Source organism: Tachysurus vachellii, chromosome 2 (assembly GCF_030014155.1).
Source record: "Tachysurus vachellii isolate PV-2020 chromosome 2, HZAU_Pvac_v1, whole genome shotgun sequence".
Lineage (NCBI taxonomy): Eukaryota > Metazoa > Chordata > Actinopteri > Siluriformes > Bagridae > Tachysurus > Tachysurus vachellii.
In genome coordinates this window covers 18,513,071-18,529,028 of record NC_083461.1, presented here as the reverse complement: position 1 = coordinate 18,529,028, position 15,958 = coordinate 18,513,071, and the positions used below count along the sequence as shown (strand labels likewise).

The following is a 15,958-nucleotide window of genomic DNA, read 5'->3' as shown; positions in this document are numbered from 1 at the left end:
GATTCTACAGGATGCTGCAGGAGGCGTTGTGGCTATTGGCAACCAGGATATTCGAGCGAACGGCTTCAGACCCAGGCAGCAAGATGTGTATGAGTTTATTAAGCAATGCGGAGAAACAGATCCTTCACGAGTAAGTCCAGGTGCACGTCTAGTTGCAGTACGTACTGGTTATGTCCTTAATCTAATCAGTACTTAGTAATTGGATATCAATACTATGGTGATTAACACAATATAGTAGTTAATCTTTATTTCAAAGACTAACAAGTGGGGATAAAAGACTGTACTTGTTTGAAGTTTATTTTAAATATAAGTGTAATAATCTGATTATTGCTGAAAAAAGTTTGGAGTTCTGGAGTTCTACAAAACAAAGGTTTCTTGTTAAAAGTGCTATATTAAATCAAAATTAATTGAGTTAAATAAACCTATTTTGAGAAAGTTTTACTAGCATCAGCAGATTATGGTGTGTGTTTTACATTTTCTATATTTTACAGACGTGGAAATCCCCAAAATTCTGGTTTTATTATAAATCAAATTCAAAGAAAACAATCTTGTTCTCTTCTCATCAGGTTTTTGTTTTGCTGTTATTTTCCCTTTTATGATGCTCGACCTCTTATAATGTAACATCTTGTACATTTATATACGTGGTATACAGACCAGGTGAAAATGTTAAGAAAGATAATGTCTTTGTTGATTTGTCCCCATCATTGTCTCTTGGACTGTTGCAGCTAAAGTATGATTTAATTGGTTAAATGTCCTTCGAGGTCCTTCAAGGCCCGAAGGATCAAATCAACAAGTTGTAGAAGCAAAAATTTCATAGATGTGATGAAATTTATTAAGCAAAACAGGAAATCAGGAAAATGGCAGACAATGATATTGTGTATTTGCATGGTGGTCTGATGCAAGTTGTCAGATAACATTGTGAGTGAATTCTGGAAAACCGCCAGCAGTAATAATAATATAATTTGACGTGACGTACGGTTAAGTATGGTGACCCATATTCAGAATTCATTCTCTGCGTTTAACCCATCCAAAGTGCACACACACAGCATTGAACACACACACCGTGAACACACACCCAGAGCAGTGGGCAGCCATTTATGCTGCGGCGCCCGGGGAGCAGTTGGGGGGGTTCGGTGCCTTGCTTAAGGGCACGTCTGTTGTGGTATTGCCGGCCCGATACTCAAACCCACAACCTTAGGGTTAGGAGTCAATCTCTCTAACCATTAGGCCACGACTTCCCCTAATTTGACATAACTATTTAAAGATTTAAGTTTTAAAATTCTGAAATAATTTAAACAAAGATGTGGCAATAGGCCAGGACAAAATTGTGATGTTAAAAAAGCCATTGTGTTCTTAATTGTGTTGCAATTCTCTCAATGGTGAAAAAGCATTAGCGTAAGCATACAGACAAACTTTAGGCTAACAAATGTCTTCTTCCTCTGTTGCTGTGTTTGAGCAGCTGCCATTTATTGAGGCTGCACTCAGGAGTCACTACGGAGTTCAGGACAGTCGAGAGCTGGGCTACGGGAAACTTCGCACACTGGCAGACTTCGCCAGGCGTCAGAAGGAGTTGTGTGATGGAGCTAGTGCAAGTGCTGTGCGCTATGAATGCCCTCTGCTTCATAAAGAGCCAGAGTGAGCCTCCTTTCTCTCCTCTCTCTCTCTCTCTCTCTCTCTCTCTCTCTCTCTCTCTCTCTCTATCTCTCTCTCTCTCTCTATCTCTCACTCTCTCGCCTCTGTCTCACTCTCTCTTGTTTTGTAGGCCATCTATACAGTCGGAAGCTTGTAGATCAATGTTCTCATGAGTGAACTGGTGTGGAGAAAATGTTCATGCACTTTTATGTTGATAATCATAATCTGCTGACAAGTTTGCTGATCTGAATAAATGTATCATTTGTCTCAGGGACATGCTTGTGGAGTCGGTGGGCCTGCTGGGGGACAAGACCCGGGAGCAGGCAGTGGCGAGTCTCCTCTCTGCTCCACTTCTGGAGGACTTGACTGAATGGAGCCAATGGCAGCTGGTCTTTCAGCCCAACCATGGAACACTCAAAGACTTTATTGACAAATATTGCGGTACGTCATCACAGATCCACAAGCAAGAGTCCCCAGAATTGTGTTGTTCTCACTTCTCGCGCTTTCACATCTGGGTTGATTGGATTCTCTCTTGGTTTGTTCTGTGGACCAGTAAACCAAAATTTTGAGCAGTTTATGATGGGAATATGTAACGTAAAAAGCACTCGTGTTTTGCTAACAGCTTTTTAAACACCATATTTTCAAATGCTAGAACTTGTATTCTCATTAAAATACATGCAATAGAGAACTGTTTCAGTTCAGCAAACATGTAGTTATAACAGCTTTCAGAAAATCACCTCAACCATAATATTCACACATTATTTAGCATCTTCTGTTTGTGTTCAACTCTTTTTTCTCTCTCACTTATGTTTTTAATCATGTTTATTTGCTTCAGGTAACACAGACCTGCTGGCTTTGGAAGTGTCTCCTGGAGTGTTGTTGCGGATCACCTCCATCACTGGTGATAAATTATTTTCTGAAGCCACCCAGGCTCTTGACCCTGCAGGCACAGCCGGTCACCTTGTGTCCATCGTGGTGGCTGATGGGATTTCAAACACCCCCACAGCACTGCTGGCCAATCACATGCAGAGTTCGCTAGCAGCAGCAGCAGCCAGAGAAGGTAGGATCTTGCATCTGGACAGAAACCAACAAACCACGGTCAATGTTCCCCACTCTTATGGCTGATGTAAATATTACCCGAAGCAGCTGGGACGTTCCAGACTTTTTCTTTTTTTTTAACCTAGAGTAATGTTTTTGTGCATTGCACTGCTGCTACATGATTGGCTGATTGAATTGTGTGTATATATATATATTATATATATATATATATATATATATATATATATATATATATATATATACACACAATTCAATCAGAAAAAAATTGAATTGTAATAAACATATCTGATTATATATATATATATATATATATATATATATATATATATATATATATATATATATATAATCAGATATGTTTATTACAATTCAATTTTTAAGTAAAAAAAATGAACTATAAACCATTTAGAGCATTTAACAGATTTTGTATCTGAAGCTGTAGAGTTGTAGATGTTTTTTTTTCTCTTGAACCTCCATCTGGATAGTCCCCCAAACCCACACACAGTGAATGAGTCTAGTCGTCAGCCTTAATGCGAATCAATGTCTGAATCTGCTTTCTTTGCCTCAGATCTATCCCTTGGTGAAGACGGATGCTACTTCAGCACGGTGGCCAAGTACGTGCTCGAATGTGTAACTCGGATGCCTACAAAAATCTGCAAAGAGCTTTTGCAACAGGTGTGGTGTTGATACATCGTGCATAAAAAGTATAGCAAAATGTGTTATAATATTATAAATATTTTGTCTGATTTGATTTGTTAAGAGCTTTCAACAATGAACATTGTTACAGAACAGCATTAAAATTTAAAATTGACCTTTATATTTATTTCTAATGAGCAAACCAGAGACAAAAGAAATGATTTATTTATTTTAGTTTTTAGTTCGGTTTAATTTTAAGCTTTTGAACACGAAACAGAGCGGACCCAAACGCAGGATAGCATAAATAAACAGGGTTTAATAACAGAAAACACGAAACAGGATGCAGACTAGAAACAGGACATAACCACAGTAGATGCCGCGCTGCACGAGGCAACGCAGGACAAATAAATACAAAAAGACAATGACACAATAAGGATCATGTGTGACGACAGGGAGGAGCAGACGAAGGCGGGGCAGACACGTGACGAGAAACGTAAACAGATGCACGTGGCCAGAGTCCGGGCAGAGTCCTTACACATACATAGTTATAGACATATTTATATTACTGTAAATAAAAAGCAGGACACACAGGAAGTAAATAGATACATCTCTGGAAAGGAAAAAAAAGAAAAAGAAATAAAAAGTTATTTATTTCTTCTCAAAACAAATTTTACTATACCTCAGTTTTCCGGTGATGTTGCTGTGAATGTTCTATTAAATATGGAATAATTGGCTTTACAACAATGATCTTTACAATATCATGATTATCATGTAGGTGTTTCTTGAGCCTCTTTCGAGAGTGCTCGGTCAGGCTCGGTCAAAGGCTGTCCTCCTGGAAGCAGCCAAGTCAGAGACGAAGTACCTCAACAAGCTCCATCAGCTGGGCATCCTGCTGGGTATTACAGAGTGGGTGAAGGACTTCCACACCAAACTCATCTTACCCCTGACACCCGAGGTGCCCCCACAGGTTAGAGGAAAACAACAGTATTTTTACGGTGTTAATTGTGATATGACAGTAATTTGAGGGTGTTAAGTGTTACAAAAGTAATTTGAGGGTGTTAAGTGGTACGACAGTAATTTGAGGGTGTTAAGTGTTACGGCAGTAATTTGAGGGTGTTAAGTGTTATGACGGTAATTTGAGGGTGTTAAGTGTTACGACAGTAATTTGAGGGTGTTAAGTGTTACGACAGTATTTTGAGGGTGTTAAGTGTTATGACAGTAATTTGAGGGTGTTAAGGGTTATGACAGTAATTTGAGGGTGTTAAGTGTTATAACAGTAATTTGAGGGTGTTAAGTGTTACAACAGTAATTTGAGGGTGTTACGACAGCAATTTGAGGGTGTTAAGTGTTACGACAGTAATTTGAGGGTGTTAAGTGTTACGACAGTAATTTGAGGATGTTAAGTGTTACGACAGTAATTTGAGGGTGTTAAGTGTTACGACAGTAATTTGAGGGTGTTAAGGGTTATGACAGTAATTTGAGGGTGTTAAGTGTTATAACAGTAATTTGAGGGTGTTAAGTGTTACGACAGTAATTTGAGGGTGTTAAGTGTTACGACAGTAATTTGAGGGTGTTAAGTGTTATAACAGTAATTTGAGGGTGTTACGACAGTAATTTGAGGGTGTTAAGTGTTACAACAGTAATTTGAGGGTGTTAAGTGTTACGACAGTAATTTGAGGGTGTTAAGTGTTACAACAGTAATTTGAGGGTGTTACGACAGTAATTTGAGGGTGTTAAGTGTTATAACAGTAATTTGAGGGTGTTAAGTGTTATAACAGTAATTTGAGGGTGTTAAGTGTTACGACAGTAATTTGAGGGTGTTAAGTGTTACAACAGTAATTTGAGGGTGTTAACTGCCTTCCCTACAGAACCTGCCGGCTGTAGAATCTTCACACATATACCTGCCTGCTGACTCGATGAGTGACATATCCTCTGTGTTGAGTTTGGCTGACGGTGAGGATTTGTTGGAAGACTCTGTGCTCAGCTCCGCTTCCAAATCCCCTCAGCAAGGTGAGCTACGCCCCAAGTGCTTCAGAATATCTTTTATCCGCTTCAGGACAGTATTGCTGTAACCTCTCTGTACCTGCAGATTTTAATGACAGCACCAGGGACGGTGCCGAGCAGGATATTCAGAACGATGCAGAAGATGAGGATGAGGATCTCTTTGAACTGGCATCAGAGAATAACGAGGAGGTGAACAGCAGCGTTGACAGTAAAGAGGAGGATGAGAAGGCTGATGGTGTAGAAGAGCCTCCTGAAGGACATTCAGAAGGGGATGAAACTGGTAGTGAGCAGCTCAGCCAGCAGAGGGCCATCGTCGAGGACATCAGGTTCACCCATTTCCAGTCTTTTAATGGATATATATGTGTGTGTGTGTGTGTGTGTGTGTGTGTGTGTGTGTGTGTGTGTGTGTGTGTGTGTGTGTGTGTGTGTGTGTGTGTATGATTTGATGTCAGTATTTGTGCAAAAAGCATTGATAGAACTGGTTAAAATATATTTACAAGCAGTCATCGCAATTAACTGATCTTAAATGTTTGGTTTTGACTTAACTAATGACAATTTCTTTTTAAAAAATGAATATTTATTTATTATTAATTTATTTATTAAATCATAAGTGAACACCTGGAAAGTCAGGCCTGGTATCGTGAGGAAAGAATCAAAAAGAAAAATCATATTCATATTATGAATCTCGTTAATTCTACATAAAGCTAAAGATTAAACATTTATGCTTTTATTAGATTTAATTGTACATAGATTTTTTTTTTCATATAGATATATACTTGTGTAATGCTTAGGTCTAATACAACTATTTTATGGTAGTTGTATTACCATAAAAAATGCCAAACATACACTGCTGCAAATTTTTAATTTTAATTTAATTTTTTTTAGAATTTTATTTAGAATTTTCTATTACATTATGATAATTACAATAAGCTTATAAATACAACAAAATTACAACTGACTAGATATAGATTATTAAACCTCATTCTGTCTATTTTTACTCATTTTCTACCAACAGTATAAGACAATTTAAAGCTTGAAATTTAATTTTATGTAGAAATAAGCTTATATGTATTATATTTGCATAATGAGAATGTTAGAATGTCAAGATATCCTAGTTTCAGGTTCTTGTGCCTGTATTGTACAGTGTGCCTTCAGTAGCCCCTAAGCTGGAATTTATTTGTGTAATTTAAAAGATTTCCACAGCACACACACTCTTCCCTCCAGCTATTTTCCACAGAAAATTCTCATAAATTAATCTGCATTTCACTTTCTGCTTTTTTTTTAAGGTTTCATTAACAAAACCTCTCGCTGTCTGTGTTTTCGACACTTGACACTAATTTAAGGAAAATCATCACATTACAACTTCATAATATTCACCTTCTGTGTCGCAATGTAGGAAAAATGAGTTCGGTGTTGGAGTGGAGCTGAACGAAGCGGGTCAGAACCTGATGAAGAAGCAACAGGATCGGATCGGCCGCAGTCTCGAACGCCTTTCCACTGAACTCTACAGCAAAGACACTCACTTTGTTCTGGAGCTCATCCAGGTTCGACTGCTTGAACATCTCACTTTCTGCTGAGAAGTACCAGAGTGTATTTCATGATGAGATGAGCGTCATTTGCTTTCTCTTATTATCTAGTTAACACAGTGCAAATAAGTCATTGGACATATTGGTTTGATTCTGACAGTCATTAAGCTGTGAATCTTCTAATCTTTATTATTATACTGTAGTTTAAGACATAGAATAAACTGTGTGCTGTGAAATCACTGTGCTGTACCGTATCTGTGCACAGAATGCTGACGATAACAGCTACCCGCTAGATAGAGAGGAGGAGCCTGCTTTGGCCTTCATAGTGCAGAAAGATTACATCACCATTCTAAACAACGAGTGCGGCTTTGAGGAGAAGAACGTGCGAGCGATCTGTGACGTGGGAAAGAGCACCAAAGGAAAACATACTTGTGGCTACATAGGTGAGCAACATGCCAGTTCCTAAGTAAAGATGTGTAATTACTCGTAGGTCCTGTGGACAACAACACTTATTTACACCACTCATCGTCCTCTTCCAAAGGAATCATTCAATTCAGTTTTATTTGTATTACACTTTTAACAATGGACATTGTCTCAAAGCAGTTTTACAGAACATAAAAAACATAGTAGTTTATTATACAAAGATTAATATTAGACATATTTAAATATATTTGCATTTTATCCTCAATGAGCAAGTCTGAGGTGACTGAGGCGACAAAAACTAAAAGATGGAAGAGGAAGAAACCTTGAGAGGAACCAGACACAAAAGTGAACCTATTCCTCATTTGGGTGACACTGGAGGATGTGATTATAAACTGTTATAAACACCAGAGAGTGTCATTATGATTAATGTCCTTTCTACAGTCAGATACAGTCTGACAATTGTGTATTGATGAGGAGGTTGTTGTCCTCAAAGACCACATGGAGTTGGCATCTTCTCTTTGAATGTCCGAAATCTTCATAACGCGGAATCCACATGGAGCTGGTACATCTCTAGAATTACACTGGATCCTAAAAGGGTTGGTGTCTTCTCACTGAAGGTCTGAAAAAGAGAAGCACGTGAAGAGGCATTATCCCATGCTGCTGTTCATAATATTAACCAGCACAAGATGATAATGAGCATGTGATCAGATGTACTGGAGCATGAGGTTATAGGATGTATTATGTGTATGCCTGGCTAAAGAGATATGTCTTTATTCTACCTTTAAACTGGGAGAGCGTATCTGAACCCCAAACTCTGTCAGGAAGGCTATTCCAAAGTTTGGGAGCTAAATACGAAAATGTTCTTCCGCCTTCTGGAAATAATAGAACAGCATGTCCTAGTTTTTTTTTAGTTGAACTATTTCTTCAGCGCACTGCATGTTTTCTTTACTGTAAAAGTGAAGAAGGAATTTTGTGAAGAAACTGACAAAAACCAGCATGTGTATATTCTAAACATAATATTAGTACTCTGTGTTGTGATGCATGAGTGGAGTTTCACTGATAAAAATGCAAAGTAAGAGTTAATACAAGGCAGGAAAAGTGTTAGAAAGCCGCAAGTGTTAGAAGCATGGAAACTGGGAAAGCGTAAGGATTTCAGTGAGTTTGGCAATGACCAAATTGTGACGGCTAGACCACTGGGTCAGAGCATCTCTGGGGTGTTTCCAGTCTGCAGTGGTCAGTATCTATCTATAGGGGTCCAAGGCAGGAACAGTGGTGAACCGGCGACAGATTCATGGGCGGAAGAAGGCTCATTGGGGGGCGAAGGCTGGTCCATGTAGTCTGATCCAACAGACGTTACTGTAGCTCAAATTGTTGAAAAAGTTATTGCTGGTTCTGATGGAAAGGTGTCAGAATACACAGTACATTGCAGTTTGTTGTGTATGGGGCTGCATAGCTGGAGACCAGCCTCCATGCACCGATAATGGGTCTGTGAGCATCTGAACTAGACCATATAGTAAGGGAAGAAGGTGGCCTGGTTTGATGAATCACATGGATGGCCGGGTGGGTGTGCATCACTCACCATGGGAGCACATTGCACTATGGGAAGAAGGTGTGACACTTTGTCCAATGTTCTGCTGGGAAACCTTGGGTCCTGCCATCTATGTGGATGTTACTTTGACATGTACCACCTACCTAAGCATTGTTACAGACCATGTACTGTACACCATTTCCTGGAAACATTATTCCCTGATGGCTGTGGCCTCTTTCAGCAGGATAATACACCCTGCCATAAAGCAAAAATAGTTCAGGAATGGTTTGAGGAGCACAACAAGTTTTGCGGTGTTGACTTGGCCTCCAAATTCCCCAGATCTCAGTCTAACAAACAAGTCTGATCTATGGAGGCCCCACCTCTCTACTTACAACTTCCTTAAAGGATCTGCTGCTATCATCTTGGTGCCAAATACCACAGGATTTAGAGGGGTCTAGTGTGATCCATGCCTCGATGGGTCAGGGCTGTTTTAGCAGCAAAAGGCGGACCAACACAATATTAGGAAGGTGGTCATAATTGTTAAAGTGCATGTAGCACAAATTGAGCAATTGTGTAAAAGTGGGCAGTGCTGAAAAATCCGGTTTGAGTATAGTATTTATCATGATTACATTTTGCATGTGTTTTGATCGTAGGCCAAGTCTGCACAGTGAATTTGTTGTATTTTATGGTGTTTATGGTGTAAAAAAAACAACAAAAAACCCTACGCTCTTTAAACTTGACTACAGAAAAAAAAAACATTGTCATGTTATCAATTTCGTGACTTTAAGATGCATTACATCATTTTCTTTCTTTTTCAGTTTATTTTCATTTTAATTTTTTTCCTTACAGGACAGAAAGGAATTGGATTTAAATCGGTTTTTAAAGTCACAGACTGTCCTGAGATCCACTCCAACGACTTCCATATCCAGTTTGACAAGGCCAGCGGCCCCATGGGATACATCCTGCCTCACTGGGTGGAGGAGGAGAGGCCCGTGCCCTCTGTTGCCAAGGAGATAGCTGAGAAAAGGTTTAAAAAAAGATTTTTCTCTATTTAAACACAAGATATTGCAGTATGTACTCTGACTATGTGCAGGAACATTCTAGCTCTATCGAACTAAAGAACATCTCCTGTGCACAGCCTGGTTCAAGAAATCCCACAGATCTTGTTTTGAGTTATTGTTATGCTGAAAGGAGAAATTCTGTTTCATCTTCTGTTTACTAGCAGAAAACTAAAGGTTTTGCATTAAAAAACAACTGTCATTTGTTGTTATTCATGTAAAGCCCCTGTTCTTACTGAAGAAAAGCAGCCCTGAAGCATGATGCCGCCACCACCATGCTTTGTTGCCATCTCTGTGTGCCTGTCAGTCCCAGTAACAAAGTCATGGCCTCTGTTCTTGATGTAGAATAGAGATAGATGTGTCAGTTAATTCCGTACATAATCCATTCACATTTGCTTTTAAATTGCACTTACATCCAACTTCCTGATCCTATAGCATCCCTTGCTTTTCCTATATAGCTGGAGCACAAAAATCTTCCTGCCTCTTCGATCAGAGAGCTACCAAACCAAAAACCTTTTCCATGATGTGCACCCATCACTCATGCTCTTCCTCCACCGTCTCCGCTCCATCATTATCTACAGCGAGGTGAGCGGGGCTTTGTCACTGTCTCCCCTGTACAGACAAATACAGATCTAAATGAGGAAGGCTGATGATGTGTGTTTGTGAGACAGGCTGAGAGGAGACTGGTCTCCATGAAGAGACGAGATTTGAGTCACAACATGCTGGAGGTGGAGCACACAGGCGGTGTGGAGCGCTGGCTTGTTGTCAAGAGAATGCTGTACCCTAGGAAGGTGAGGTACACACACACACACACACACACACACACACAAACACAATTGGCCTTATTAAAATGGGGAACTGAATTCATTTTATCAATCCTTTGTCTTTGGATTGTTCACAGTCTGCTACTGTGATTCTTCTTCATTATTACAGGAATCTTCACTGATTACTTTGCTGCATAACTGCAGTGTTGTTTTGATCTGCTTTTTTGTTGCAAGTAGAACAAAATTTCTGTGTGTGTGTGTATGTGTGTGTTTGTGTGTATAGATTAAAGAGGATGTGGAATCTACAGAGCTAGCACTTGCCTTCCAGCTTAGTAATGACTCTGAGGGGGAAGTGAAGGTTCAGCCTCGGCAGCAGCCCGTCTTCGCCTTCCTGCCCCTGCGAAGCTTCGGATTCCGCTTCGTCGTCCAAGGTCAGAGTTTGCATCTTATTCCTTCACTCTGATTCTACTGACTTCAGTCCACTGTAGTGTTGAAAAAAACGAAGCTTGTATAAGGCTATTGGTGAGAAATGTTGGCACTGTGCTCCCAAGCAGGGCAGCAGATTGCAGCATTCACCCTCTAGTCCAGAGATCATGAGTTTAAATGGAAAACATCAGGAGTACAAGACAGAGAATTGACAACGTTCTTGTCAATCAGAGTGATAATAGTAGTATGCAGAAGAGGGCGGATAGTGATTCTTCCAAGAGGGTTACATTGCCCTGTGATGCAGCATGAGCAGCAGTTTTAAAAAGACAAGCAAGCATTTAATAGTTTTCACCCTCCATAGTAGGCAGCTACTGATGATATGGAGAGCTTTCTAATGGGTGGGAACTAGAGGAAAGATTAATGACAGGAACTAATGAACTAATGTTGGGATTTGTTCAGATTTTCCACTTTCTCCTCTATTGGCTTGAAAGTTTGAGTCCCAAAAACAAATCACTTGTTGCATTTGTGAAATACTGTTTTCTTATAAGCTGTACTCGCTAAGTGGAGGCCAGTGACGAGCCGTCCGCATACAGGCAGGAATGTAAACGAGACAAAAGACGACTGTCTTAATATGTTACATGAGAAAGTATGTAATGCTGTGCCTCTTTTCCTGGGTCTCTGCAGGAGATTTTGACATTCCTTCTTCTAGAGAGGATGTTGATAGAGACAGTTCCTGGAATCAGTGGCTCCGGTCTGAAATTCCACAACTCTTCCTGGAAGCAATGGATGTTTTCAGTGTAAGAGAATGAGATTATGAACTGTAATGTATACCACAGATTTACACACACACACACACACACACACACACACACACACACACACACACACACACACACACACACACACTCTCTTTCTCTCTCTCTCTCTCTCTCTCTCTCTCTCTCTCTCTCTCTATTATACAGACAGATGACAAATTAAAGGAAAAACAGTGGCTTTGTTGTGCCTGAGGGGGCATGTATTTAGTCTCCTTAGAGTGTAGACTCAAAACAAATCAATTATTTCTTCTGACTGATCACAAAACAGACCTTTCAGATAAAGAACAGAAACGTTAGGAGTCATCAGGTCAATGTGGTACGTTCTTAAAAAAAAGGAATGCAAATCTTATGATATGGATTTCACAGTCACCATATTTCAGTTTGGGAGATTTTGAATCAGTTTGTTTGGAAGAATAGTTTTACAATACAGTACTAAAAACTTTGCCTAGGTGCAATGAAGCAGTTTTGGTAGCCGATGACGGCCCAACACCTTACTAACCTGCTTTATGTTTATTCATTTCTTTTAATTTGTCACGTCTTTATCTGTCACACATATCGTGTTAAATTTCCGTATGGTTTTCAAATGGTTCCTGAGATTTATATATTTAAAAACTTTACAGAGTCACCCCGAGTTTAGTGGGCTGCAGGGACTCTGCCACTTCTTGCAGTATATCCCTCAGCCTAGTGAAATCCTGGACTTTTTCAACCCTGTGGCCAAGCAGATCATCCAACTACTAAAGGGGAAACCATGCCTTCCAGCCAAGATGGACAGCAGTGAGTCTGCAATGCATGCTTTCACTCTAGCACCATCTGAGTCTTCACATTTATGTATGTACATATCTGTACACTCACTGAGCACTTTATTAGGAACACTACTAATGCTAATGCTACAGTAGGTAGGGCTCCGTGTGGTTTGACATGTTGTGCATTCAGAAACGCTTGTCTGCTCACCACAATTGTACTGAGTGATTCTCTGAGTCATTGTAAGCTTTCTGTAAATGTGAGCCAGTCTAGCAATTCTCTGTTCAGCAAGATGTTTCAGTCTGTAGAACTGTAACAGTAGCAGTTATAGAATTCATCAAACCAGCTCAAAAGAGATCAGGTATTTTCCCCATTCTGATGGTTGGTGTGAACATTACCTGATGATGCTGGGACGAATCTACACGATTTTATACATTGCACTTCTGCTACACAACGGGCTGATTAGATACTTGCATGAATGAATAGCTGTTGCTAAAAACAAGTGCTCAGTGAGTGTATGATGTAAACATTTGAGAACCTTTAGGTTTGGACGTCCTGAGACCTCAGAGTTCAGTGTTGATTCACTACTTTCAAAATGATCTGACTGAAATTAGATGAATGATAGATGTTTGCTTTTTTTTATTGATTTTGAGCTGGACTGCAAGATAATTGCTTACTAAAGAAAAACTGTCTGGTGTTGCAGAGGGCAGAGTGGAGTTTAAGCTGCCTTCACAGGTGGCTGTTTGCCAGGACCCTCTTATTCAGGACGTGATCGGAGGTGAGGAGCTGTGTAAGCACCTGAACCTGTCATACCTTCACCCTGCACTGCAGTCATCACTGTCATCATCCCTGCTCAATGCTCTGGGTGTCCAGCGGCTGAAGGCTGCCAACATCACCACCGTCATCTGTGCAATGGCCAAGAGTCTCGTACAAGAGGGTGGTATTCACTCAGGTAGAACAGCTCGTGTTGTATGTTTCCGATTTAAACACACAAAAAGAGTGTTTTTTTTCTGAGTTCTCTGAGTTTTCTTTCTCCAGATGAAGGTCTGAAAAAGCTGGCCAAGCTGCTGGCTTGTAATTTCCGTGCTCTGGAATCCGAGTACAACGAGGTGGATAACCTACTGCAGGCCCTCCGAGATGTTCCCATGATCCCTCTGGCAGACGGCCGTGTGGTGGCTCTCAGCCTAGAGGATGTCTTCTTCCCACTCAGTGAGGAGACTCACAAAGGTACGACCAAAATTCTCACCGTCATATTCTAACGTGTGCAGTCATGAGCAATTAAAATAATAACATGCTGCTTTGTTTCCTTCCTGCCATCGTGGCTGTTTTTGTCAGCAGCCTCATTTTAAACACCTACTGTATATGAAAAGGATCACAGTGCGGATAATACAATCGTATAAATCAGTAATTCAACAAAAACAGAAGACGAGAATATGACTACAATAAAAGGAATATATGTATACATGAAAAATACAATGCAAGAAATAAGACATGTTTTTGACATGTTTTGTGCATTGGCTGTTAAATATGTCTTAAAGGATGGCTGAAAAAGCTTAATATAGATGAAAAACAATGCTGTGTGATTTGAAGATGTTGCTAAAAGCAGAGACAGTTGAATTAAATATTAATGCTTGTGTTCATGGAGATCAGGCCAGCATCACTGGAAGTGGGTCACAGGCACTTGTGTAGTGAAATGAAAGCCACAGCCCCCTAATGCAAAACTGTTTCATCTGCATTATCGCAGGCCTGGATGCGCTGTACAAGGACCTGAGCATTGTGGAGCCGCGGCTGCTGGAGTGTCTGGATATGTTGGGTAACTCTCAGGTGCGCGAGCTGCTCTGTAGGCTGCAGGTTCACGAGCTGGAGCCCAAAGAGGTGCTGCAGAAGCACATCTACCCCATACTGAAGAAAGGTGTTTGGAAGGTCAGAATACATCCTACACAGTTAATTTATGCAGATAGAGATGCAGCAAGGCCATCACGGGCTGGTCTGATTTCTTTTTTTTGTGAAAGAGAGAGATGTCCCGGATGTTAGGAAGTTTTAGGAATCTTGTTCCAACATTTAAGTAAGGACCACAACAGGGTATGTAGTTCTAGGACAATAATACAACAGGGTGTGTGGATCTAGGACCGTAATACTGATTACGTCGTGTTTTCCAATAACCGCTTATCCTGATGTGCTCTAATTCTCCAAATTCAATTAATTCAACTCAATTTTATTTCTATAGCGCATTTAACAAAAGACAAAAGACTTTTGTCACAAAGCAACTTTACAGAAATCCAGATTTTAATTTCATTCATTCATTCATTCATCTTCTACCGCTTATCCGAAGTACCTCGGGTCACGGGGAGCCTGTGCCTAACTCAGGTGTCATCGGGCATCAAGGCAGGATAGATTTTAATTTTTTTATTTTAATTTATACGTTATAATTATTATTATAATTCAGTTTAATATTGCAGAATGTCAGGAAAAATCAGCTCACTTCCATTAACAGCAGCTATAAACGCTCATTTTCCCAACGGTCTCTCTTTTTTCTTCCAAATAATATGACACAATATGGCATGTGTCATGTTAGTAAGACACAATAAAACTGAATGGAGCAGATTTACTTCTAACTGCTGCAAAGCACTGACAATGGAGAGACATAGAAAATGAATCACCACCTTCTGACCAATCAGGGTCCAGTATTCAACAGCACTATGATACAGGCTTTTTCTATTGATCTTGAAAATGTATTAACTTGACATTATTATTATTATTATTATTATTATTATTATTATTATTATTATTATTAAACTCATTATAAATAATTCTTTCCAACTGTAGGAAAAGCCGAAAGACACTACTGTCAGTTACCTGGTGTTTATAAAGGAGCATTCACAGGACCAAGACTACATGGTGCTGAGGGAAGCTATCCCTGTACTCACCAACAAGGGTTTCGTCTGCCTCGGCCAGAACAAAGTGCAGTTCTCCAAAGAGTATGGAAACATCGACCTGCCCACCAAGCTACCTGGTGAATACCACACACTGTCTGTCAGCCTGTGTTTGTGTGCCACACAGAAATACTCCTACTCGTACATACGCCAGTAAACATGATGCAACTGCTTGGCACTATATCCCTGACCATCTGTGAGTCACGGTTCATCCATCCCCATGTGTGTAGTACTATGGACACTGTTGGACCCTCACACTTGGGGAAAAAAATAGCCATGGTCAAAAATCATGTTTAAAATTGCTAGAAGAACAAATTCTTAAATAAGGAATTGAACAACAAAACCCACACACTCAAGTTATAAAATCAGTAAGAAAAGACCTTTGTGTCAATTAGACCAATTGTATATGATTC

At 39.9% G+C, this 15,958-nt stretch overlaps 1 protein-coding gene across 2 annotated transcripts in view; it reads left to right on the top strand.

The window, feature by feature from the left end:
- wu:fj29h11 (uncharacterized) overlaps positions 1-15,958 on the top strand; it is a 39,547-nt gene that overhangs the window by 11,599 nt on the left and 11,990 nt on the right. For both annotated transcript variants that reach the window (XM_060861638.1, XM_060861629.1), the window contains exons 11-30: positions 2-130; positions 1,460-1,635; positions 1,904-2,073; positions 2,468-2,692; positions 3,260-3,366; positions 4,103-4,294; positions 5,196-5,337; positions 5,417-5,657; positions 6,728-6,875; positions 7,123-7,300; positions 9,658-9,835; positions 10,325-10,451; positions 10,538-10,657; positions 10,914-11,061; positions 11,741-11,853; positions 12,492-12,645; positions 13,316-13,564; positions 13,651-13,839; positions 14,357-14,535; positions 15,439-15,625. In XM_060861638.1, coding sequence (XP_060717621.1) covers positions 2-130; positions 1,460-1,635; positions 1,904-2,073; positions 2,468-2,692; positions 3,260-3,366; positions 4,103-4,294; positions 5,196-5,337; positions 5,417-5,657; positions 6,728-6,875; positions 7,123-7,300; positions 9,658-9,835; positions 10,325-10,451; positions 10,538-10,657; positions 10,914-11,061; positions 11,741-11,853; positions 12,492-12,645; positions 13,316-13,564; positions 13,651-13,839; positions 14,357-14,535; positions 15,439-15,625 — 3,352 coding nt within the window. The remainder of the gene's footprint in view (position 1; positions 131-1,459; positions 1,636-1,903; positions 2,074-2,467; positions 2,693-3,259; positions 3,367-4,102; positions 4,295-5,195; positions 5,338-5,416; positions 5,658-6,727; positions 6,876-7,122; positions 7,301-9,657; positions 9,836-10,324; positions 10,452-10,537; positions 10,658-10,913; positions 11,062-11,740; positions 11,854-12,491; positions 12,646-13,315; positions 13,565-13,650; positions 13,840-14,356; positions 14,536-15,438; positions 15,626-15,958) is intronic.